This window comes from Boleophthalmus pectinirostris, unplaced genomic scaffold (genome assembly GCF_026225935.1).
Source record: "Boleophthalmus pectinirostris isolate CB_2022bp ecotype Guang Dong unplaced genomic scaffold, ASM2622593v1 HiC_scaffold_14, whole genome shotgun sequence".
Taxonomy (NCBI): domain Eukaryota; kingdom Metazoa; phylum Chordata; class Actinopteri; order Gobiiformes; family Gobiidae; genus Boleophthalmus; species Boleophthalmus pectinirostris.
The window spans coordinates 21,680,071-21,703,739 of record NW_026571047.1 but is presented as its reverse complement, the minus strand read 5'-3'; the positions used below and the strand labels follow the sequence as shown (position 1 = coordinate 21,703,739).

The window sequence follows — 23,669 nt, the reverse complement described above, 5'->3', positions numbered from 1 at the left end:
CTACGTTATCAGTCATGCTAATGATTTAGAGCTAGATGTTTAACTATATTATGTACAATCTGCATTTTGTTATGTTTTGAAACCCGCGCAGTTAAGCAGCGGTGTGGAAAAAAGTGATAGCACCCACGGGAGTCGTTATAGTAAATTGGACCACATACGCAAGACGCAAACTGGCATTAATATCTGCGGTAAGGATTTATTTGAGCTATATCAGGGCACGCTTGAAGTATGGGATTTTAAGTTATTATTATTTACCTTAAGGACGGATTAAAATGAAGGATGGCGGATTTGGGACGAGAGCCGAGACGTGTAGAAATATTTGCGCAATGTTGAGAAATGGTTCGGAGTTTGGAGAAGCAATTTCCAGGTTTGTGTGTCTCCAAGGATTCTTCGTGGAGCTCATTGTTTTCAGAGCCGGAGCGTAAATAGGGAATATCAGATTGAAAGGGATCTCCGGATAACTGCAGAGTAATTGGCATTCAGTGCGTTGTCTCTGCCGGGGTAGCATGTGTACGCGTCTTTTACTTTGGGAGATAATCTACTTTTGAAGTCTCGAGTGAGCAGTACAAAAGAGCAAAATAATACAAGAGAGCTATGCACGTCTGTAGTTGGAGTATTAAAGTGTGGGCATGGTTAAAAGTTGTAATACAAAGGAATTGATTTAAGATTAAGATGAAAACAATCATAACATGGTTCCCAGATTTCAACACTGGTTTCAGTTGGAGTTGGAGTTGGATAAGTAGAAATAGTACTAGTATAGTAGATAGATATTTTAGATTTGTTTTTTGTTGTTATTGTTGTTGTTGTTTTTTCTGATTAATAGTGCATTCCCCAATTACCCCCAACTATAATAAGTTGAGAAAGTATTGAATTAAAAAAAAATTATAAACTACTACTACTACTACTAATGCTGCTACTACTACTATTACTACTAAATAAGAGTGAAAAGTTGAAGAATGTTTGATATAAAAAGATAAGATTGTTAAGTTAGAGAAGTTAAGATAGAATAATACTGTTATACCTACTACTACTACTACTACTACTACTACTTCTGCAACTACTACTACTACTACTACTACTACTACTACTGCTACTACTACTATTACTACTACTACTAAATAAGAGTGAGAAGTTGAGAAAGTATAGAATGAAAAAACAGTCAAGATATAAGTAATACTGTTATAACCACTACTACTGCTACGAGTAACGCTGCTACTACTACTGCTACTGCTGCTACTACTACTACTAAATAATAAGAGCGAGAAGTAGAGAAAGTATTGAATTTAAAAAGAAAAGTTATATGATATAAGTAATACTGTTACAACTACTACTAATACTAATGCTACTACTACCACTACTACTACTGCTGCTGCTGCTGCTACTGCTACTAAATAAGAGTGAAAATTTGAGAATGTTTGATATAAAAAGAACTGTTAAGATAGAAGTAATATTATTATACCTACTACTACTACTACTACTACTACTTCTACTTCTACTATTACTACTACTACCACCACTACTACTACTACTACTACTACTACTAATAAATAAGAGTGAGAATATTTTATATAAAAAGAACTGTTAAGATAGAAGTAATACTGTTATACCTACTACTACTATTGCTGCTACTACTACTATTGTTACTACTGCTACTATTACTACTACTACTACTGCTACTATGACTGTTAGTACTACTATTACTACAACAACCATACTACAGCTACCTCACAATTTCTACTACTACTCAAACCTGAGTAGTAGTACTCCAAAAAATATTCTATATATTTGTCTTGTCATGATGCCTGTTATCAGATATTATTTTTCCTATTTATATCACACATTTAATTACTTTTTAGAATAGAATATGTTTTCTTTTGTAATACAGTATCCTGCACAAAATATCCAAAAAATACTCTCTGTCCACTCCTAAAACACTGACTATATCTGATATGTGCATTATCAGTACCGCCACCAGGGAGCGCTGTTGTAAATACATTCCCCTGCTGCCTGAACCAGCACCAGCAGCCTCCTCTGTCTGTGCACTTCCACACAGTAGTTGAGTGTAACTTTTCCTCTGTCCTTTGTGTGACTCCAGAGCTGCCCGGACCGCCCACAAACATCGCCATCTCCAACACGGGCCCTCGCTCCGTCACCCTGCAGTTCAAACCCGGCTACGATGGCAAGACTTCCATCTCTCGCTGGCAGGTGGAGGCGCAGGTACTGGCTGCTTTGTTTTTCTTATGCAAAGTTATACTCCAGTCTGAACTCAAGTTTTGGGTTAAAGTGCATACAGTATGATGAGTTTTTTTTTTTTTTTACTTGCAGTGGTGAAACATAACCAGTGTTGGGAAGGTGACTTTTAAAATGTATTCCCCTACAGATTACAGATTACATACCCCAAAATGTAGTTTGTAACGTAATCCATTAAATTACTTAAAGTGAGTAATGTAATCTGAATACTTTGGATTACTTGATTTGCTGTAGAGAAGCAAAGACGAGGAAATCGTAACATAAGATTTTTTTTTTTGCTAAAAGAAAATAAAAAGCCCAGACTTTACTTAACCAAATTAAAAATATTATTGATAGAAGAGGAGGAGACACGTCCACGCAGCATGATTTAGTCCTGTTAAATCCTGTTTCAATCCTGGTTTTAGTCCTGGTTTAGACCTGGTTTAGACCTGGTTTTGTCTTGGTTTAGACCTAGTTTAGACCTAGTTTTAGACCTGGTTTTAGACCTGGTTTTAGTCCTGGTTTAGACCTGGTTTAGACCTGGTTTAGACCTGGTTTAGACCTGGGTTAGTCCTGGTTTAGACCTGGTTTAGTCCTGGTTTTGTCTTGGTTTAGACCTAGTTTAGACCTAGTTTAGACCTGGTTTAGACCTGGTTTTAGACCTGGTTTTAGACCTGGTTTGGACCTGGTTTTAGTCCTGGTTTAGTCTTGGTTTAGACCTAGTTAAACCTAGTTTAGACCTGGTTTTAGACCTGGTTTAGACCTGGTTTGGACCTGGTTTAGTGTCCGGCAATGAGTGGAATTACCGGGAAAAAAATGGATATTGCCCAAAATGTGAAAACAGGAAAATACCGCCGTGTAATCTATTTATTTCAACAAAGTAACTGTAATCTAATTACCACTCATGGAAACAGTAACTGTAACCGAATACAGTTACTCATAATTATTCTGATTACATAACTCCGGTACATCTAATCCATTACTCCCCAACACTGAACATAATAAAGAACTGTACTTAAGTATACATTTTAGGTATCTGTACATTACTTAAGTACATTTTAGTAAATACTTTCTTCTTCACTACATTTGAGACCAGGTACCTGTACTTTCTACTCCACTACATTTTTGAACTGGACTGAAAAGTAAACTTGACTTAACTTGAGTTCTTCTTCCAACACTGCTTGTTTATGAGGATAATAAATCTCAGTTTTACATCTCTGAAGTTACAGTTTGTGGAAAAAAGTTAAGAAGAAAAGTTCAGAAATTCAGAAAGTAGCACCAAGTTCTAAAACAGAATACCTCTGCCTTTGTCATCAATACATCAAATTCCAAACAAAATGTAAGTATGTGTATAAGCTGTCATCAATAAATCCTAATTATTGTGACATTGTGGCGTTTGTTAACATTGTAGTAGGGAGTAGTTATAAAAGTACTACATATATCACATCTGCTGCCCAAGTCCAGTCAGGAAGTACTATTATAAATTAGACTTTTTAGTTAAATCTTAAAAATGGTACCTATGTTTTAGTGAAATGAGAAATCTAATGTGTCATATGCACTTGAATATTGATTTAAATAAATAAAGATGTCAAATGTGTTTTATTTCTTTTTTTTGAAGGTGGGAGCGACAGGAGAGAATGACGAATGGGTCATGGTGCACCAGGTTTCAAATGAACCAGATGCCCGATCCTTGGTGGTCCCAGGACTCAACCCGTTCACGTTTTATAGGTAAAGTATGTGCTTGTCAATAAGGGTTAACGCAAAGTTGATCTGAGCCCAGTTTCATCTTGGTTTGGTTCTGGTTTAGTCCTGGTTTAGTCTTCGTTTAGTCTTGGTTTATTCAAGGATTAGTTCAGGTTTAAGTACTGAATTTAGTCCTAGTTTAGTCACAGTTTTGAAGTGCAAATGTGAATGCACAGAGTGAATTGGTTTAGTCCTGGTTTAGTCCTGGTTTAGTTCTGGTTTATTCCAGGTTTATTCCTGAATTTAGTCCTAGTTTAGGCCCAGTTTTGATGTGCAAATGTGAACACACATTATTAACTGTTTTAGTCCTGGATTAGTCCAGGTTTAGTCTTGGTTTAGTCCAGGTTTAGTCCAGGTTTAGTTCTGAATTTAGTCCTAGATTAGTCAGTTTTGATGTGCAAATATAAATGCACACTATGGATTGTTTTAGTCCTGGTTTAGTCCTAGTTTAGTCCAGGTTTAGTGCTGAATTTAGTCCTAGTTTAGGCCCAGTTTTGATGTGCAACTGTGAACGCACACTATTAACTGTTTTAGTCCTAGTTTAGTCTTGGTTTACACCAGGTTTAGTTCTGAATTTAATCCCAGTTTATGCCAGTTTTGATGTGGAAATGTGAACACACCCTGTGTCTTGGTTTAGTCTTTGTTTATTCCTGGCTTAGTCCAGCTTTAGTACTGAATTTAACCCAAGTTTAATCACAGTTTTGAACCCACACTATTTTTAGTTTCAGTCCTGGTTTAGTCCTGGTTTAGTCCAGGTTTAGTACTGAATTTTGTCTTAATTTAGTCACAGTTTTGATATGGAAATGTGAACGCACCCTGTGAATAGTTTTAGTCCTGGTTTAGTCCTGGTAATTTCAGGTTTACTCCCAGTTTAGTTGCATTAGTTATAATAATAATAGTCACTGAATTACCAGTCTTCTCTTTTAATGTTAATTTTATGACGTTAATTTATGTTTAGATTCTATTTGTATTGTGATTTTAATGTCTTTCTTATTCTGTAAAGCACTTTCATTTATTTTGTGTACAAACTGAATAAACTTGCTTTGCCAATTGTAGAAAAGGAAACTAGATTGCTATTTGGAGCATGTGGTGGTAGTATTATTTTATTACAAACTTAATTCTTATCTTATCACATCTTAAAACCGACCTATATTACTCAAAATTTTCATCTAACATTCTAACTTCCTTGATTAGTATGTATTTATCAGTAAACTAGAGCCTCCAAAATACCATAAAATGAATAAATACGAGCTTATATCTGCCCGCTATCAACAATATTCTCCATTTAAACCAATATACTTAGCTGGGACCGGCTCTAGCTACTTGCCAGATCTGATTAGAATAAACGCAAGGAAATTAATGAATTAGAAAATACACAGTTAAAATAGCATTACCCTATACACACTACAATTTCAGACTCCTAATAGCATTTTTCAGCATCAGCCTACTCATTACTTTTCCAATAAAGTACCAGCTAATATAAAACTGAATGAACAACTTGCCAACACAGCAGCGAGGTGTATTCCTGTAACAGTATCCCAGGAGCACTCTCACTTCTCTTCTATATTCACTACTTCCTGCGATTCCAACACAAGCATATAATGACGTGATTATTTTTACAGCAAGCGAAGGACTTTTTTTTATCTTGTAGCCGGCTGCTTGTTTTCCCAAATCAGACTGGAGATAGCGAATTAACACTACACTAAAAGCCAGTTCCCTCTAGACCAGCGCCAAGGGACTGCAACTTGTACATTTCGTTAAATCACTCTAGTCGGATTTATTCATATAAGCTCTACGCGTTCGTAACAGTTTTCAGATCCCATGTTATGATCGTAGTTCAAACCCCGTAAGCTCCATGTAAGCAGTTCTTAGACTAAAGTTGGATCTGTTGAGGTTTAAGCCACGTTATAATCAAAACATACCTGGAGTTGTGTTTTGTTTCATTCGCAGATGTTTGAGTAATCCTGCATTACAGTGGTCCCTCGTTTATCGCGGGGGTTACGTTCTAAAAATAACCCGCGACAGGTGAAATCTGCGAAGTAGTCAACTTTATACTTTACAATTATCTGTTATAATTATCTGTTTTATGGCTGTCAACACACACTCATTACACTTTTCTCACACAGGAAAGGTGCAACTCTTTTTTTATCCTTCTTAAAACTTATTGCTACTGTCGTCCTTACGTTATTTTCCTCCTTCTTTATGTAACAAACCAAAGATTCATTTATTCCATTATGGAGCCGTACAGCGCAGAGTCCTGCACGGGTCCATTTTTGGAGACCCGCACCCGCACAGTACAACACCGCACCTGCCCTTTAACCTGAGATTATATCAAACTTTTGCACTGCATACATCACAGACTGAACCAAGACTAAACCAGGACTAACCTAGGACTAACCTAGGACTGATTCCAGGTCTGAAGATGAGGACTAAACCAGGACTGAACTAGGACTAAATCGGGAGTAAAACAGGACTAAACTAGGACTAAAACAGGACTAAAACAGGACTAAAACAGGACTAAACTAGGACTAAACCAGGACTAAACTAAACTAGGACTAAAAGGACAAACTAGGACTAAACTAGGATTAAAACAGGACTAAAACAGGACTAAACTAGGACTAAAACAGGACTAAACTAGGATAAAACAGGACTAAACTAGGACTAAAACAGGACTAAACTAGGATTAAACAGGACTAAACTAGGACTAAACTAGGACTAAAACAGGACTAAACTAGGACTAAAACAGGACTAAACTAGGACTAAAACAGGACTAAACTAAAAAACAGGACTAAACTAGGACTAAAACAGGACTAAACTAGGACTAAAACAGGACTAAAACAGGACTAAACTAGGACTAAAACAGGACTAAAACAGGACTAAACTAGGACTAAACAGGACTAAAACAGGACTAAACTAAACTAGGACTAAACAGGACTAAAACAGGACTAAAACAGGACTAAAACAGGACTAAAAGGACTAAAAGGACTAAACAGGACTAAACCTAGGACTAAAACAGGACTAAAACAGGACTAAAACAGGACTAAAACAGGACTAAACCAGACTAAACAGGACTAAACCAGAACTGAAACAGGACTCACTGTCTGGACGGGCTCAGAGGGGACCGCAGGAGAAAGGACGGACTGAGAGCTCTGCACCTTACGGAGTTAAGAGCGGCAATTGCCCGATCGCGCTTTGAGGAACAACTGCTCAGTGTCCTCTCTCTTGAGATTAGTCCTGGGTTAGACCTGGTTTAGTCCTGACCCACCCATGTATAATTACTACCCGCCCGTAATACACAATACGCGTTCATACACTGTAAAAAAGCATGCAAAACTGCACACAAAAAAATCCGCAAAACAGTGATACCGCGAAAGGTGAACTGCGATATAGCGAGGGACGACTGTATTGATCTGTCCACATTACCAAAGTGTAACGCAAATTTTAGGGTTTAGGGGGCAGACTACGGCTACAGAAGCTGCATCAGAAGATTAGTTCTTTTAGGAGCCTGAGTATGAGTGAAAAATGTAGAGTTTTTGTGATGTATATTGAAATAATTTAAACAAAACACAAAATAAAACAAGAACAAAATAGACAGTTTATGGGTATAGTCTGTAATAATTCTATGATAGTTCAATCCGAGGTAGTTTAATCCAGGTTCAAGGTATATTATAGCTCGCCATCAGTTTGTCTTTTTGTTGAGTTGAAGAATGTGGTGAAGTGGAGTTAGAGATGAATCAGTCCGTACAAAAAACCTGACCTTAGAATTCCGGGAAGTAATCGTCTCCCCATGCAAGAACGCGTGTGGAGGCGCTAAGTAAGAAGGTTGTAAGATCCGTAGTTTTAAAGTTTGGTGAAATTGTTTGCCGTTGTCTTGTGACACCGTGACCTCCCAACGTAAAGGAAGTGGGGGAAATCGGGGTAGAGCGGAACTGACCCGCTACAATAAAAGCGGGTTACAAAAGTGTTTTCTGTCTGAGAGAAAAGCACAGCCTAAACCTATGTAGGATTTTTTGTTAAACATATGTGAAGGAAACAAAACATAACTCCAGGTATGTTTTTGATGAGGAAACGACATCATAACAGATTGGTAAAGAGCGTAATATGGGCGCTTTAAGACATGCCAGATTTCCACCATCTTTCGTTTTGTTTCAGGGCATTTTTCGTCATGTTTTTCCCCGTGTTATTGCAGATTCCGGATGCATCAGGTGAATATAGTTGGCAGCAGTGTTCCGAGTCAGCCCTCCAGGAAAATCCAGACGCTCCCAGCCCCACCGGATATGGCTCCCGCGAATGTGACACTGAGGACAGCCAGCGAGACGAGTCTGTGGCTGCGCTGGATGGTAAGAACACATCGTTACGAATGTATGGGCATTAAAAGTGCACACTGGAGCTTTTCTGATGGGGAGCTGCAGAGGTGGGGCCAAGTCGTTGTTTTGTAAGTGTCAGGTAAATCAAGTCCGAGTCAAGTCTCACGTCAAATACAAGCAAGTCCAAGTCGAGTCTCGAGTCACTGGCCCATAAGTCCAAGTCAAGTCCAAGTCGTCTGCTTTGAACTTCAAGTCATTTCACATCTTTAAACCAAAGCAGCTTAGATTTTTTTGTAATTTATATGACTTTTAAACCAAATTGTACTTAAATAGTCATGGTATATGAGTATTTATAAGTATTTAAGAGCTATAAAAATTTAGAAGTTTTTCCTTTTTAAATGTCTTGACATATTAAAGTGTGAATTATTACAGTCAGAATAAAAAGAATTCAGATTTAGAAGTGTTTAATAACAGTTATTTTGTCGTGTCGTCTGCACTGAAATGGAAGGATCATGTTCTATGTAGGTCCCTCTGTTTTACTGTACTGTACTGCATATACTGTATTGCAGTAGTACATTTGATGACACCATCTCACAGTACTTCAGTTACATCCAAAGTAACAAATAGAGAAGTGGGAGTATCAACTGTACAGAGAAAAGTATTTTCTAAAAAGTTATATTTTTTAGGAGAAGCATCAAGTCTTCTCAAGTCACAGGCCTCAAGTCCAAGTCGAGTCCCAAGTCTTTGTCTATTTTATCAAGTCATGTCTCAAGTCCTAAAAATAGTGACTCAAGTCTGACTCGAGTATGGCTTTGTCTGGAATGAACAGTATGGCATTAAACTTTTCTATCTTGTAGCGTTGAAAGTCGTGTATTCTTACCATAAACTGGGTTGCTTCTCCACAGATCTGACCTTTAACTTGACCTGATGGTATGACTTTGTTGTGTCTATGGAGATGGATACATTTAATGCCATACTGTGGAACTTTCCAGGCAAAGCAAAGACACATTGTCACTTCCTACATGTTACAACTGAAGCCATAGTTGCCCTTTGACTACAGTATCTGTTGATAGAAAAGTGGCAGCCAGTCTAAACGAATCACTTAAATAATCCAATGAAGTGTCTTGCCTAAGGACACAAGGTGATTATGTTAACACACAAACTCTGCATTTTTAGGTAGAGTTCTTCTTCTTCACACTAAAAACATCTTTCTTTTTTTTTCTGTGTTTTTAAAGTCCATACAACTTCACAAAAATAAATTGAGTCATTTAATTTGAATCATTTCAGTCCTGGAATTTCCAATCTCAATGAAAGGTGGCTTTTAACTTGAAAACTACCACTGCATGACATCACAAGGTAGAACAGAGCATTTTTGAGCTTTGGAGATGTAGACAGATTAATAATAAAGGGTTAATCAAACTAGGGGTGTCAAATTATCGTGTTAATTGCGATTTATTCATTACAGTCATATTTAGCGCGTTATGTTTTTTAATCGCGTTAATCTTATTTTTAATCTTTACCTTTACTGTTTCTGTACGTGAGTTCCCCTATTATAAAATCTGTTTTTATGTGTTGTTGGAACACAGTCCTGCACTGTGCAGTCCTGCTCTGCTCACTCCTGCAAAGAATTGTAGCCTAATTTTCATTTCCGTTCTCGCCGCATCTGCGATAAACCTGCACACGTCTGACCTCTGAAAACATCGCGACACAGACACAGAACAGACTCACCTTCAACATCAACATCCTCTGTCACAGAGAGAACATCTATATTCTACTGAGTTGTGTCCTTTAGGCCGACAGAAGCTGAACCGCATCAGCGCACAAGAGTGTTTTTTTTTTTTTTTTTTTCCTTCACTTAGTTTATGCAAATGAGCCATGCAGTTTGAAGTTTTGTTTCTGTGAGACTTGCACAAATCTGCATTAAACACATTATAATGTCAAACAGGCTGATGTGGCTCTAGACTGGTGATGGTTTAGATGTTGTAAAGTTGAGTTTATTTATGCAGATTAGTAATAGTAATAATAATGATGATACTTATATAAAAACGTTAATGAAAGTATGAAAATAATGTAATAATGAATTCAAATGAAAATACCTCAAGTTAAAGCTTTTCTCAGCAATTTTAGGTGAGATTAAAAAGAGATAAATTTGATTAATTAATTACAGATCATAATTAATTAATCCCTCAATTTTTTTAAGCGCTTGACAGCATTAAATCAAATGAAACAAACCACGACTCCAGGTATGTTTTTGTTGAGGTACGGTAATTATAACATGGCTTAAAGCTCACGAGAGTCAATTCCGCATAATATAGACATTTTAACAAGACAGAAATACCCCAGTTTAAACCAAAATAGATTGCTGAAAGTTTTATTATAATTGCTATGATGCCATTTGCATTTATGTGCAGCCCAATTGCAGAGTTTTACAGGTTTATTACAATACCCAGAGCAAGAATAGCATCATTGTGGGTGAGTGATAGGTGGAAAACGCCAGAGTTTGGACGGATTTTGGTGTAATTTTGGTTTAATTTTATGCCTAACATATTTTAATTCATCACATTTTCCACAGACAACTGCTTTTGTGACATCAACAAATGACAAATGATTATGGGAGCCCCAGTGTGAAATTGGGAACATATGTCAGACTCAAAATTGCTAGTCTCATGCCATTCGCTGTGACGACACGTGAATGTGGAGGGTTACAAAATTTGAGTTACCCCATATTTTACATTCATATGATCAGTTAAAATACAATGTGTGACTTTTCTGATGTAGGGTCCGTCAAATGCTTTTCTCCATGGAGGTGTTACTGCTGTGTTGGGAATGTTTCACAGTATAAGGTAAGGCAGAGCTGTATAATGTCACACTGTGGAACATTCCCAGCAGAGCAATGACATCTCCATAGAAACAAGCAGATGACCAGTGTTGGGAAGGTGACTTTTAAAATGTATTCCCCTACAGATTACAGATTACATACCCCAAAATGTAGTTTGTAACGGAATCCATTAAATTACTTAAAGTGAGTAATGTAATCTGAATACTTTGGATTACTTGATTTGCTGTAGAGAAGCAAAGACGAGGAAATCTTCACATAAGATGTTTTGTCTGCTAAAAGAAAATAAAAAGTCCAGACTTTACTCAAACCCTATTAAAAATATTATTGATAGAAGAGGAGGAGACACGTCCACGCAGCATGATTTAGTCCTGTTAAATCCTGTTTCAGTCCTGGTTTTAGTCCTGGTTTAGTTGTTTTTACACCTGGTTTAGACCTGGTTTAGACCTGGTTTAGACCTGGTTTTAGACCTGGTTTTAGTCCTGGTTTTAGACCTGGTTTTAGACCTGGTTTTAGACCTGGTTTTAGACCTGGTTTTAGTCCTGGTTTTAGACCTGGTTTTAGTCCTGGTTTTAGACCTGGTTTTAGACCTGGTTTTAGACCTGGTTTTAGACCTGGTTTAGTCCTGGTTTAGTCCTGGTTTAGATCTGGTTTGGACCTGTTTTGGACCTGGTTTAGACCTGGTTTTAGTCCTGGTTTTTAGTCCTGGTTTTTAGACCTGGTTTAGACCTGGTTTTAGACCGGGTTTTAGACCTGGTTTTAGTGTTCGGCAATGAGTGGAATTACAGAAAAAAAAGGGGAAAAAAAGGGATTTAGCCCAAAATGTGAAAACAGGAAAATACCTCTGTGTAATCCATTTATTTCATTAAAGTAACTGTAATCTAATTACCACTCATTAAAACAGTAACTGTAACTGAATACAGTTACTCATAATTTGTACTCTGATTATGTAACTCTGGTACATGTAATCTGTTACTCCCCAACACTGCAGGTGACATACTACACCTTTAAGTCGTCAAAGGTTACAAGACAGCTCTAGCTAAACAACAAGTTTTAGACTGTAAATAATGATTCACTCGGAACGTTACTGAATGTTCTTAGAAAAGACTTTTTCATCCCCAAGGGAAATTTCTTTGGTTGCAGTAGTTCAATTGTACAATAAAACAATCTGAAAACAGGAGCAAATAGAAAGGTAAAAACATGAGTAAAAAATACAGCAAAAGGGATACAAGTGCACATGGTTAACTTAACGTGAACTTGTGTGCCCTGCTATGGATTGAAAGGAGTTAATTTATGGAATAGTCTTGACAAACATATAAAGGAATCAAGTACAATGATGGCATTTTAAAAAAAACACATAAAATCAAATGCAGTGTGTTTGTATGAAAAAGAAAACTAAGCTGTTGTGCATAATAGTGAAGATTTCTGTTTGCAATTGATTAATAATTGTCCTAGAACAGAAAATTAGCCTTACAGAAAAATGTCAAAATGGGTAAGGTACAAACCCGAGGCACTCCAACTGAGTATATTAAAAGTCCTTTATTACATGAAGAGATGCCAACGTGTTTCGACCAGCAAGACCAGCAAAGTAATAAAAACAAGACACACCGGGTGTCAATAAATACAATCAATTAATCACATGACAACATCACATGACAGCAGGAAAAAGACAGCGAGCAAACCCCAAAACAAGAAAAGGTTGGCCAATTGATTAATGTAACTGAACTGTAATGTACAGATTTAAAATGTTTTAAAGTGACCATCAGTGTTGATGTTTTGTCTGGAAAAGGGAAAAGGGGGCAGATAACACAAGATGACTCTTCTTTCTGCTCCTTTTCATTCATTTCTTGTATGTTTCATGTTGTGACACTGTTAATGTCTTTTTATACTTTATGAATGAAATACATAAACTAATAAAATAAAAAAAATGAAAATATTAATCATGTAAAAAAAGGTATCAATCTGTATCAGGTCAAAAAAAAAAAAAAATAAAAAAGATTCCCTATTACATATCATAAATAGAAAAATGATATAATTTAATTGAGAATGATATGCTTACTTTAGACGGTTTGTATTTTTGAAATGTAAGATTCAAAAACACTTGTGTTGGAGACTGGAGAGTCTGACAAAGTGCTTGTACAATCATCTATAGTAAAGTCTCTATTTAGTTTTATTTAGTTTTTTGAGTGTGTTCTGTTGATTTTCGAAATAAACTTTCCGACAGCCTTTACCTGAATGGGAGTACAATGGGAACCCGGAGCTGGTGGGGTACAGGATCCAGTACTCTCGGGCGGGCTCGCCGGGTCGCGCTCTCACCCACGTGATCGCCGACCGTCTGGAGCGAGAGTTCACCATCGAGGACCTGGAGGAGTGGACCGAGTACGAGGTCAGGGTTCAGGCCATTAACGGCATCGGGACGGGACCGTGGAGCCAACCGGTCAAGGGCAGAACCAGGGAGTCAGGTGAGTCTATCTGCACCTGGGAATTCTATTTAAAGACCAGAGTTCAGTCTAAAGTTTTTCAGCTGGATGGGAGGACTATGTAATAACAGCCTTTGCATATTTTTCTCTGTTGTGGCCCAAACACGCATCTTAAAAGACCCCCGAAAAAGAACAACTCAAAAGGCAATCCTTAATTATTAACCCTCTCAGGCTCAAATACATTTTTAGTATCAGGAAAAATCTGATATTTGGGGAAAATTATAATATGGGGTAGTAATATACAATTCTGACTTTTTTATCCTTTGTAAACAAAAAAAGTATTTTGCACTTCTGGCAGGCCGTTTGCGTGTAGCCATTCTTGCACAGTCTGCATCGCTCACATTTATCAGCATGGATGGGAGAAAAGGCTCCTGAGTAAAAAAAAGCTCATATAATATGGATGTGGAGTAAGTAGGTACTTGGAATTTAGCTGTTGCAAATCTGCAACGCCTGCCTGGAGAGGGTTAAAGTTGCATTATGTAACATTTCTAGTGTGGCAGGGTATCTCCATGATGAATATATTGCCTAGTCCAGTAATGTTTCAGAGAGGCATTGAACTTACCAATCTTACACTGATGCCGAAAGTACACTGTGCGATATTTTTGATCGTTTTATTAAGCCCCAGCTCAAATTGTACGACCAAATCACAGGGTTTAAAAGTTCACAGCTCACGATTCATGTTCTCACACTATACGAACGACTTCAAAAGTGCAAAATCCTCACGAGAGGCGATTGGATTTTACACAGGTTTGATATTTCTTGCGATCTATGATTGATTGCTGATTGGGAGCTGGGCGTGAGGTATTAATCGGTTCTCATTACCCCATGTAAACTACACGAAGCACGACACATGATTAAGTGAAAAGCACGAGTGAAAAATCGTCTCAAAAAGGGCCAAAAATCGCAGCGTATACCCGGCATTATTCAATTACATGTGATCATTTATTGCTTAATGCATTTATTGAAAACCATGCATTCTTACTGGGAGCAGGGTCGCTTCTACACAGATCTGACTTGTAACTTGGTCTGGTGGGGTCACATGCTTGTCTCCACATGTCACTGGCAAACTGTGGAACATGGTAGAGCAATAATTTGTCTTCATAGAGGCAAACAGGTGGTTTAGGGTTGAATAAGTGAAAAATGTATGCTATATAAGCCCTTCTACTACTATTGCCATAAATAATCACATTTGTGTAAAGATCCGTTCAAACCACAGCATCAAAAAAACGCCCTGGACACCTCTATCTGGACGCCTTTTCCTTTGAGTTTAGATGCTCCCTCTTTGATGCCGTGGACGAACGGGAGAAAAAAATACTTGACACGCATCCAGGGCGTCCGTTGCCCTGGAAACAAATGCCATTTCCCGGTCTTTTCCTGGAAAAAAGGGAGACCAGCCTGAGAGAGTGACTTTAGTGTATTTATAACGTAAAACCATCAGCGGAGATGATCTGCTCGGAGACTGTATACATTTATACTCCGCTAATGACACACTGATGACGCCTGTTTTGTCCTGGTTTTGTCCTGATCTAGTCCTGGTCTAGTCCTGGTCTAGTCCTGGTCTAGTCCTGGCGATCAGCTCAGCGGCTGCGGTGTGTATATATTTATGCTCTGCTAATGACACACTAATGACACTGATTCAGTCCTAGTTTAGTCTTGGTTCAGTCTTGGTTTTAGTCCTGGTCCAGTCCTGGTTTAGTCTTGGTTTAGTCCTGCTTTAGTCCTAGTCCTAGTTTAGTCTTGGTTTCAGTCTTGGTTTAGTCCTGGTTTAGTCTTGGTCCTGGTCCAGTCCTAGTTCAGTCCTAGTTCAGTCTGGTTCAGTCCTTGTCTAGTTTAGTCCTGTTCAGTCTTGGTTCCTTTGGTCCAGTCCTAGTTCAGTCCTAGTTCAGTCTTGGTTTAGTCCTGTTTAGTCCAGTCCTAGTTCAGTCCTAGTTCAGTCCTGGTTCAGTCTGTCAGTCTTGTCCAGTCCTAGTTCAGTCTTGGTTCAATCTTGGTTAGTCCTGGTTTAGTCTTGGTCCAGTCCTAGTTTAGTCTTGGTTTAGTTCTGGTTTAGTCCTGGTTTAGTCTTGGTCAAGTCCTTGTTTAGTCCTGCCAGTCCTAGTTTAGTCTTGGTTTAGTCCTGGTTCAGTCCTGGTTTAGTCTTGGTTCAGTCCTGGTTTAGTCCTGGTTTAGTCTTGGTCCATTTTAAAATTAATCAAGATCACAAAAAAGTTATTTATAGTGGGTCAAAAATGGATTTGAGCTGACGTCCAAACACATCACCTATTGCTATTATATTAATATAACTTATTTGAATAAAAATTGCTTCTCTTCACCGTCCCAACTTTTCCCATCCCACTTGAGGAATACCATCCTTGAAACAAACATTTATAACTGAGCTGTTACAAATATAGCCACACCAACTCCTGAATTACCGCCAAAACTACTTTCACAGATTCTCAGAAAGTAAAAAAAACCCTCCTTATTACTTTGCTAACACCTTGACTCGTCTGAATTATTACTCATATCATTTAGACCGGCCCATATGTTTTATTCATGACTGTGAGGACCTTCACTGTGGGTTTGCTGGCTCTATTTCAACATCCCTTTTTTTTTTTTCCCCCTGGTGCCAGACGCCGCGAGTAGCAGGAATGGAGGCACTGAGGAAATTAGGAACACATGGATACCAAAGTTTGAATTCCAAGGCATTTTTTTTTTTCCTATTCGCTGCTGAAATAGTGTTATGTGGACAGGAGAGCGCCCAGGCAAAGAAAGGGACTATTCTCAAGTCATTTTTAGTACAAAACCAGACAGGGACATCAGATACTGTGCACACAAACCCGGCTACTATAGCAGTTTTCTTTAAGACCTCCTGTATGTAGCTGAGATATATTTGTATTACAATATTTTTATGTTTTATTTTTACTTGGACTTGAACATTTTAAAATTATGTCTTATTTGCCACCAATGATAAGAGTACTAGAAGTATTTTTCTCTTTAGTGGTGCATCGTGTAACTTTAATAATGCAGGGTCTGTCAAATGAGGAGATTAAACCAGACCAGAGGTTACTGGTTAGATCTGTGGAGAGGCGAACCCCGCTCACAGTCAGAATGCCTGTGTTTTTAGCCAGAAAACCACTTGTAACTGAATAAATGTAAGGTAGAATGTCCTACTGTGTAACTTTCCAGGCAGAGCAATAGCATATCCGTAGAAACAAGCATGATCCACCACCAGAAAAGTTACACAATGCGCCTTTAACACACTGTGTCTGATTTTATTGTCTTAAAAATGTGAAAAAAGCAGAAATAGTTCATTTATTTTATTTATTTCAGATTGCAGCGGTTCAAAGTTATCCCTCATTTACCTTATACATTCCTTGCATCTGTGTAAATCTCTACAATTAGTTTATACGTGCTTTAATTAGCATGCTAACACGCACTTTCTGATTATCAAACAATAAAATGCTTTTAAATTTTAATGCAGTCAGCAGCAAGGAGATATTTTGACCTCAAATACATGGGAAAGAATCTGGTACCTTGTCTTCAACTCTTCACTAAATGTGTATTTTTACTTTTCTTTCTAAAGGTGCGGCTCATATTGAGTGTATTGTAACTCTTATTGCACTTTTATGCATTTGAACCGTACCTCAATAGCACTGAAGCAACCTGTCAGGATTACATATAGCTTGAGGCTTAACCTAACCTGCATTTTATGGTTCATATGATTGATTTCGCAGAATTATTTTGACTTCTGCTTCAGTAATACACTCTGGAGTTATTGCCTTTTTCTTGCATATAGATTTCTGCAAACTTATTTTACTTCCTTCTCCTTCAAGATCACCACCGTCACAAGCAAAAACATGGCATCTGAAAGCATAACATATCTCTTCTTTGTTTACCAGTCCCCTCCTGCGGTCCGACCAACGTATCCGCCTTTGCCACTACATCCAGCAGCATCCTGGTGAGGTGGTTTGAAGTCCCCGAACCCGACAGAAACGGCCTTATCCTGGGCTATAAGGTCTGTGTCTGAAGTTTACTGCTTTTCATGTAACTTTTAATCAGTCTCAGAGATGTATGCCAATTTCTGTATTCCTTTGGAGTTGACTATAATGTGTGCGCTTTCCCTTCCAGGTGGTGTACAAAGAGAAGGATTCAGATAATGGGGTGCATTTCTGGACAGTAGAAGGGAATGCCACCCACAGCGTCCAGCTCACGGGCCTCGGAAAATACGTGCTCTATGAGATACAGGTCCAGGCTTTTACGCGGATTGGAGATGGACGACCAAGTTCCCCTCCCATACTAGAAAGGACACTGGATGATGGTAGGAGAATACAGGGTTGCGTTGATCTTATATTTAGTCAAAGATCATTGTAGCGTGGAGTATTAAAACTTTGATAAGTGCTGTATATTAGGGCTGAACGATCTGTTGTTTTGGACTGAAAATCGCGATCTCAGACAACACCATTTTGGCAGCGTCAAAGCCACGTTTTTTTTTTTTTTAAGTACTCCTGAAGCCCAATTGATGGATTTATGGGTCTGAGTCAAGGTCTATGCGAAGTAATTCAATGCCACAACGCAAGGAGGTTAAGATTTAAATCGTGTAAAGTTTAATATGAACCATCTCCAACGCGATAGAAGCACAGAACAGACTCACCATCAGCAGAACATCCCTCTGTCACAGAAAGAACACTCATATATTCCACTGAGTCGTGTCCTTTAGTCCGACAGAAGCTGAACCACATCAGGACACAAGGAGCGAGCTTGTTTCTTATAGTTTATGCAAATTAGTCATGTGGTTTTGAGTTTAGTTTCTGTAAAACGTAAACAAATGTGCGCAAAGCTGAATTAAACACATTATTAGTCAATGTGTATAGAAAGAAAGGAAAGCAGAGTACAGGAAATATGTAGAGCGGTGGTAGAGAGGACCAATCAATCTGCTGTCTGCGTCGTTTTGACACGTAGTTACGGGCCAACATCAAATCATCGGTGCAGGACTCTGGTGTGATGTAAGTTTTTGTGATGTTTGCAAATGTCCATGTGCACTGAAACTTGATCTGAAAAAAATCGTGGATGAAATCGAAATCACAATATCTGCCAAAACAATCGCAATTCAATTTTTTCTTTAAAATCGTTCAGCCCTACTATATGTATTTCATAACTAAAACATAAAGTATTGTCTATGGAAAGAAGCTTCTAAATTGGGTAACGACTGAATCAAAATCCTTTCTACTGACAGGAATCATGTCTTTAATGCTGAATAATGGAACCACTTTTGAAAGCTATCATGCAAAAAATATATATCATTTCTTATAGTCACATAGAAAATACTAAAACTCTGTGGCAGGTTTTGTTTGGATGTGGATATGTGGATAGGTCCAGTAATTACAGAGATATTAAACACAAACAAAGTTCACAAAACCATAGAATTCTGACGTGTCCTGGAGCTCAGTTTTAAACTATAACAATAATGCCTGTTTTATATTTAATTCTACTTTATAATATAGCTCTAGTATTATTGTAATGTCCAATCACCATCAGTAAGCCAATCTTTACGATAGTCCCAAGCTTCAATAAAGAGCACTGTGCTTAAAACGGTATCTACCTTAACGTAAAAATTCACTATAACAACAAAATAATGCAGTACATTTTTGTATTTGATTTAAGTGGTTGCATAAATAAGATGTGATATAGTAAATAGTTTAAATCTGTGCTTACAAAGGACTTAGTGTCTATATGTTTATGCATGGAATAATACCTCTAGAATGACAAACGTGCTGATGCGTTCATAACAGGCTCCGACATTTCTTTCAGTTTTTGATTGTCCTGTCTGCTGCTCTAACTGCCTTGTAATCATGATTCACATTATTTGATTAGTTTAAAATCTTTGACATTGTATTTTGTTTCCATTGCTAATTCTAACTCTCCCCGCACAAGCAACTATATCTCAAAACACAAAAAAGTTCTTTGCTACAACTTCATGACTTAACCATTGTCCTGGCTCTCCCTCAGTGCCTGGGCCTCCGGTGGGGATCCTGTTTCCTGAAGTGAGGACCACTTCAGTGCGTCTCATTTGGCAGTCCCCGTCTCAGCCCAATGGCATTATTCTGGGTATGTAGCTTCTACAGTCTTTTAGTATGATTTTATATTCTTAGAAGAACAGTTAGGCTCTTAAACCTCTCATGCCTGAATACTCAGAGGCTTTCTTATTGGACTTTAATACAGCCCTTGGCCCATAGGTGCAATTTGTGACGATTTACGAGCAGGGGTGAAATTATGAGGTCAATCTTGGTTTAAGCCACGGTCGGTGCTCTCACTGTTCTTTATATGGCAGATATACAGCGATTTTAAACTTTTAAAATAACATTTAACAATTAAAGTCACATACCACCTTGAGAATGCCCGTTTGAGCTCAGAGGCCGAGCAGGGTTGAGGCTGGTTTAGTATCGAATGTGAGGCTGCAGGGAACACCAGGTGACATAGTAGGACACAGCAGTGGCTTTAGGGCTAGTTAAAGTGCATAATGTTGCTGTGTCCTTAAGCAAGACACCACACCCACTTTGCCTAGTATGAAAGTGGTGTGTGTATGATTGGTGGAGATGGCTCGAGGGGCTGAGGGTGCAGACTGGCTGCCAGTCTACCCTAGGGCAGCTGTGGCTACAATAGTATTTTACTATTAAAAGTGTGGAGTGAATGAATAATGCACAAAATGTAAAATTTACTATTTTGTGCAATGATCAACGTGTGTGCTAAAATACTGTTTTGCACTAGTTGCACTTGCAGTAAATATGAAATGCATTAAATATACTGCTGCTAAAAGTACCGTAATTTTCAGACTATAAGGGGCACTTAAAATCCTTTAATTTTCTCAAAAATCAACAGTGCACCTTATAATCCGGTGCACCTTATGTATTAATTCTGCCTGTGTTTACTGATCTCGACTTTGGTAAGCTACAAAGCCGCACAGCTTAATGGATTGCCAGAGCATTACAGCTACCGTAGTCAAGAACCTCGTGGAGTAAGTCCAACAGAGGCTGACCACATCAGCGCACAAGTAGTGAGCCTTTTTTTCAGTTCTTATACTTTATGCAAATGAGCTATGTGGTTTTAAGTTTCGCTTCTGTAAAACATAAACAAATGTGCACAAAGCTGCATTAAACACATTGTTACTCAATGTATATTTGAGTTATGCCACGATCTGCCAATAGATCGTGGATGCCTGGGCTAAGGATCAGTCTCAAGTGTCGTCCGTTTGTTTCACTTAATGCACCTTATAATCCGGTGCACCTTATGTATGAAAATAGATGAGAGAATTCAACATTATTGATATTGCGCCTTATAATAGAAAAATACAGCATTATTTGACCATTACATAACTGTTTGGCCTATGTTTTAATATAACTGCCCTTTCTGTTTTGTAGATAATATTAAAAATGATACAATATTCCTTGCACCACAAATATATTATTAGTAATTTTGATGTATTTTTCTGCTATGCTAAAAACACTGATACTGAAAATACAAATACAGTTAAGTCAACATAACTTTCCCAACTCTAACTGGAGATTGATTAAATAAAGTACAATATTTTCTTTCTTTTGTGTCTCTCCTCCAGCCTACCAGATCACCTACCACCTGAACTCCACCCACAGTAACGGAGCCACGGTGGATGTTCTGAACCCCAGCGCGCGTCAGTACACCGTCACCAGCCTCAAGCCCGAGTCCGTGTACGTGTTCAGGATCACGGCACAAACCCGGAAAGGCTGGGGGGAGTCTGCAGAGGCGCTGGTGGTCACTACTGAGAAGAGAGGTAATACACTGTAATTATGAGGTAATTAGACATGATTAGCTGTTGTAGGTTTATAGCAAAGATTATGTGGTTTACTCTTAAAGGGGCCTTGTTACACTAGTTTCTGGTCTATGTTATAATGGCGTTTCCTCGACTAACTCTGTAGCATTGCACCTACATTAAACACAAGTTATAAATTGAAGAAATTATTGATTAGACTTGTGGTTTAATGGTCTTATATATTATTCACTATTCTATGATCTGTGTTATAATATTGTTTCCTCATCAAAAACATCCCTGGAGCACATGTTTCACTCACAAACCCTGCATATTTAGGCTGATTTCTCAAACTGAAAACACTCTGTTCCACCTTGTGATGTCAAGTGGTAATACAGGAAGTGCTCCACTGTGTTTTTAAACTCCATACACCTTCATCAGTACCATTTGGATGATTTTCAGCTCTGGACTTGCCAATCTCTACTGAACTAAAGTTAAAAGGTAGTTGTTAATTTGAAAACTACATACTTCTACGTAACATCACAAGGTGGAGCTGACAGACAGATTAATGCAGGATTACTCAAAAATGTGTGTGTGTGTGACTGAAATTAATGAAACAAAATGGAGGCAGTAACAACATATAACATGAATAAATCTCATAACAGTAAATTTAGGATAATATAGGACCTTTAAACTGACATTTAAGTACAGGTCAGGGCAGTGGTCTATTAGCCAGGCTGGTGCCAGATAGTGCCTCTGCTCAAATTCATTTCTCTTCAGCGACTAGGTCAGGAATCAGAATACACTAGATGGTTTGCAAGAACCCGGCCAATCAGCGAAGAGCTAAATCAACCCGAGTTGCGATAGCAGACTGTGTACACTATCCTCCTTTGGACTTCCTTTGTCAAATACAAACTTTGCATTTTTATTGCACCTTTAATAATAATACATCAGACTTATATTGCGCTTTTTTGGACACTCAAAGACGCTTTACAAACAAATAAAAGTAACACTGTAGAAAACGGGGGAATCATGCCAGTTTGAACAGGTGAGTTTTTAGATGTGATTTGAATTGCTGCAGTGAGTTCAAGTTCCTGATGACTTGTGGGAGCGAGTTCCAGAGGAAGGGGACGGCAGCGGTGAAGGCTCGGTCCCCCAAGGTCTGGTGCTTTTGGCCAGGTTATGGAGGGACTTGCAGGTCCTCGTATGTAATTTTTAATTCACAAGTTCACCTCGCAGAACGACAATGATCGTTGACAGACATGTTCACTCTCTGCTTTGTTTGCTGTTGTACCAGCAATGACTTGGACACCACTGAGCGTTCCTGTGCATTACATACGTCACGACCAAATAGCAGCGATTGGTTAAATAAAAAAAGTGCCTCCATACCGTCGAACGAACGAATCCTAATGCTGTGAGGTCAGATGAAGTGAAACCAGCTAGGCAATTACTATAGTTTAAATGTTCTCTCTTTGTACATTGACATACATTTCTTCCTAAACATTCTTAAAAGCCTGCTTTAGACCTTTGCGCAGCACTGTATTCTGATCTACACATACATAGTGATTATTTATGTGCTGTTGATGGCGCACGCAGGCGGCAGATCTGAATAAAACCCCCACTTTCAAACATCTGTAGTCTTCAGCGGTCTTAGTTCATTTTAGAGAACAATTTGATATACGCAAATGTATTTCTTAGCAGCCTCTTTGCCCCACAGGTGTTTATCAGTAACAGTCAGATGCTGTTGTGAGGATGAATCAATCCATCTGGCTCCCCCGCAGTCACGTTCAAGATTGTTTACTCTGCAACTTCCATTTTTCTTTCGCTACTTTCAATTCATCAAGATCACATTTCTGTCCACGATACGCAGACTATATGCAAATACAAGCCAAAAAGGTGCAGGTTTATATTTTGGTCTTTTTTCAGTGCAAATAATCTCTTACAAAACACTTTATTTGCCTTCAGAAGTGTTTATAGTGGGTCTTCTAAATCTTTTCCTTCGCCAAGCTTCAGTTTCATATTTTTTTGCTATCTTTTTTATTTGCATTCATTGAATTGTTTGATCTCACGGTGCCCCGCTGTTCTCATTTTTCATTTTGCTCTTATCCGACCTCCGTTACCCAGAGTTCACCTTGTTTCTATTTAACATTCTTCGTAGGTGGGTAGAGGAAGTCAAATATGTATTTAAGCATTACTAGTGTGTTGGTTGAAATTATTATTACTGTCAAGTATATGGGAAGAATATTCATTATACAAATCCTGGTTTGGTCCTGTAGGAGAGCAGTTAAATCCAGATGTAGACTTGGTTTGGTCCT

General features: G+C 38.2%; 1 protein-coding gene across 1 annotated transcript in view; it reads left to right on the top strand.

The window, feature by feature from the left end:
* sdk2b (sidekick cell adhesion molecule 2b) overlaps positions 1-23,669 on the top strand; it is a 277,914-nt gene that overhangs the window by 170,415 nt on the left and 83,830 nt on the right. The window contains exons 21-28 of the mRNA XM_020918287.2: positions 2,096-2,217; positions 3,848-3,957; positions 8,162-8,312; positions 13,340-13,577; positions 17,474-17,589; positions 17,703-17,892; positions 19,581-19,679; positions 21,184-21,378. Of these exons, the coding sequence (XP_020773946.2) occupies positions 2,096-2,217; positions 3,848-3,957; positions 8,162-8,312; positions 13,340-13,577; positions 17,474-17,589; positions 17,703-17,892; positions 19,581-19,679; positions 21,184-21,378 (1,221 nt within the window). The remainder of the gene's footprint in view (positions 1-2,095; positions 2,218-3,847; positions 3,958-8,161; positions 8,313-13,339; positions 13,578-17,473; positions 17,590-17,702; positions 17,893-19,580; positions 19,680-21,183; positions 21,379-23,669) is intronic.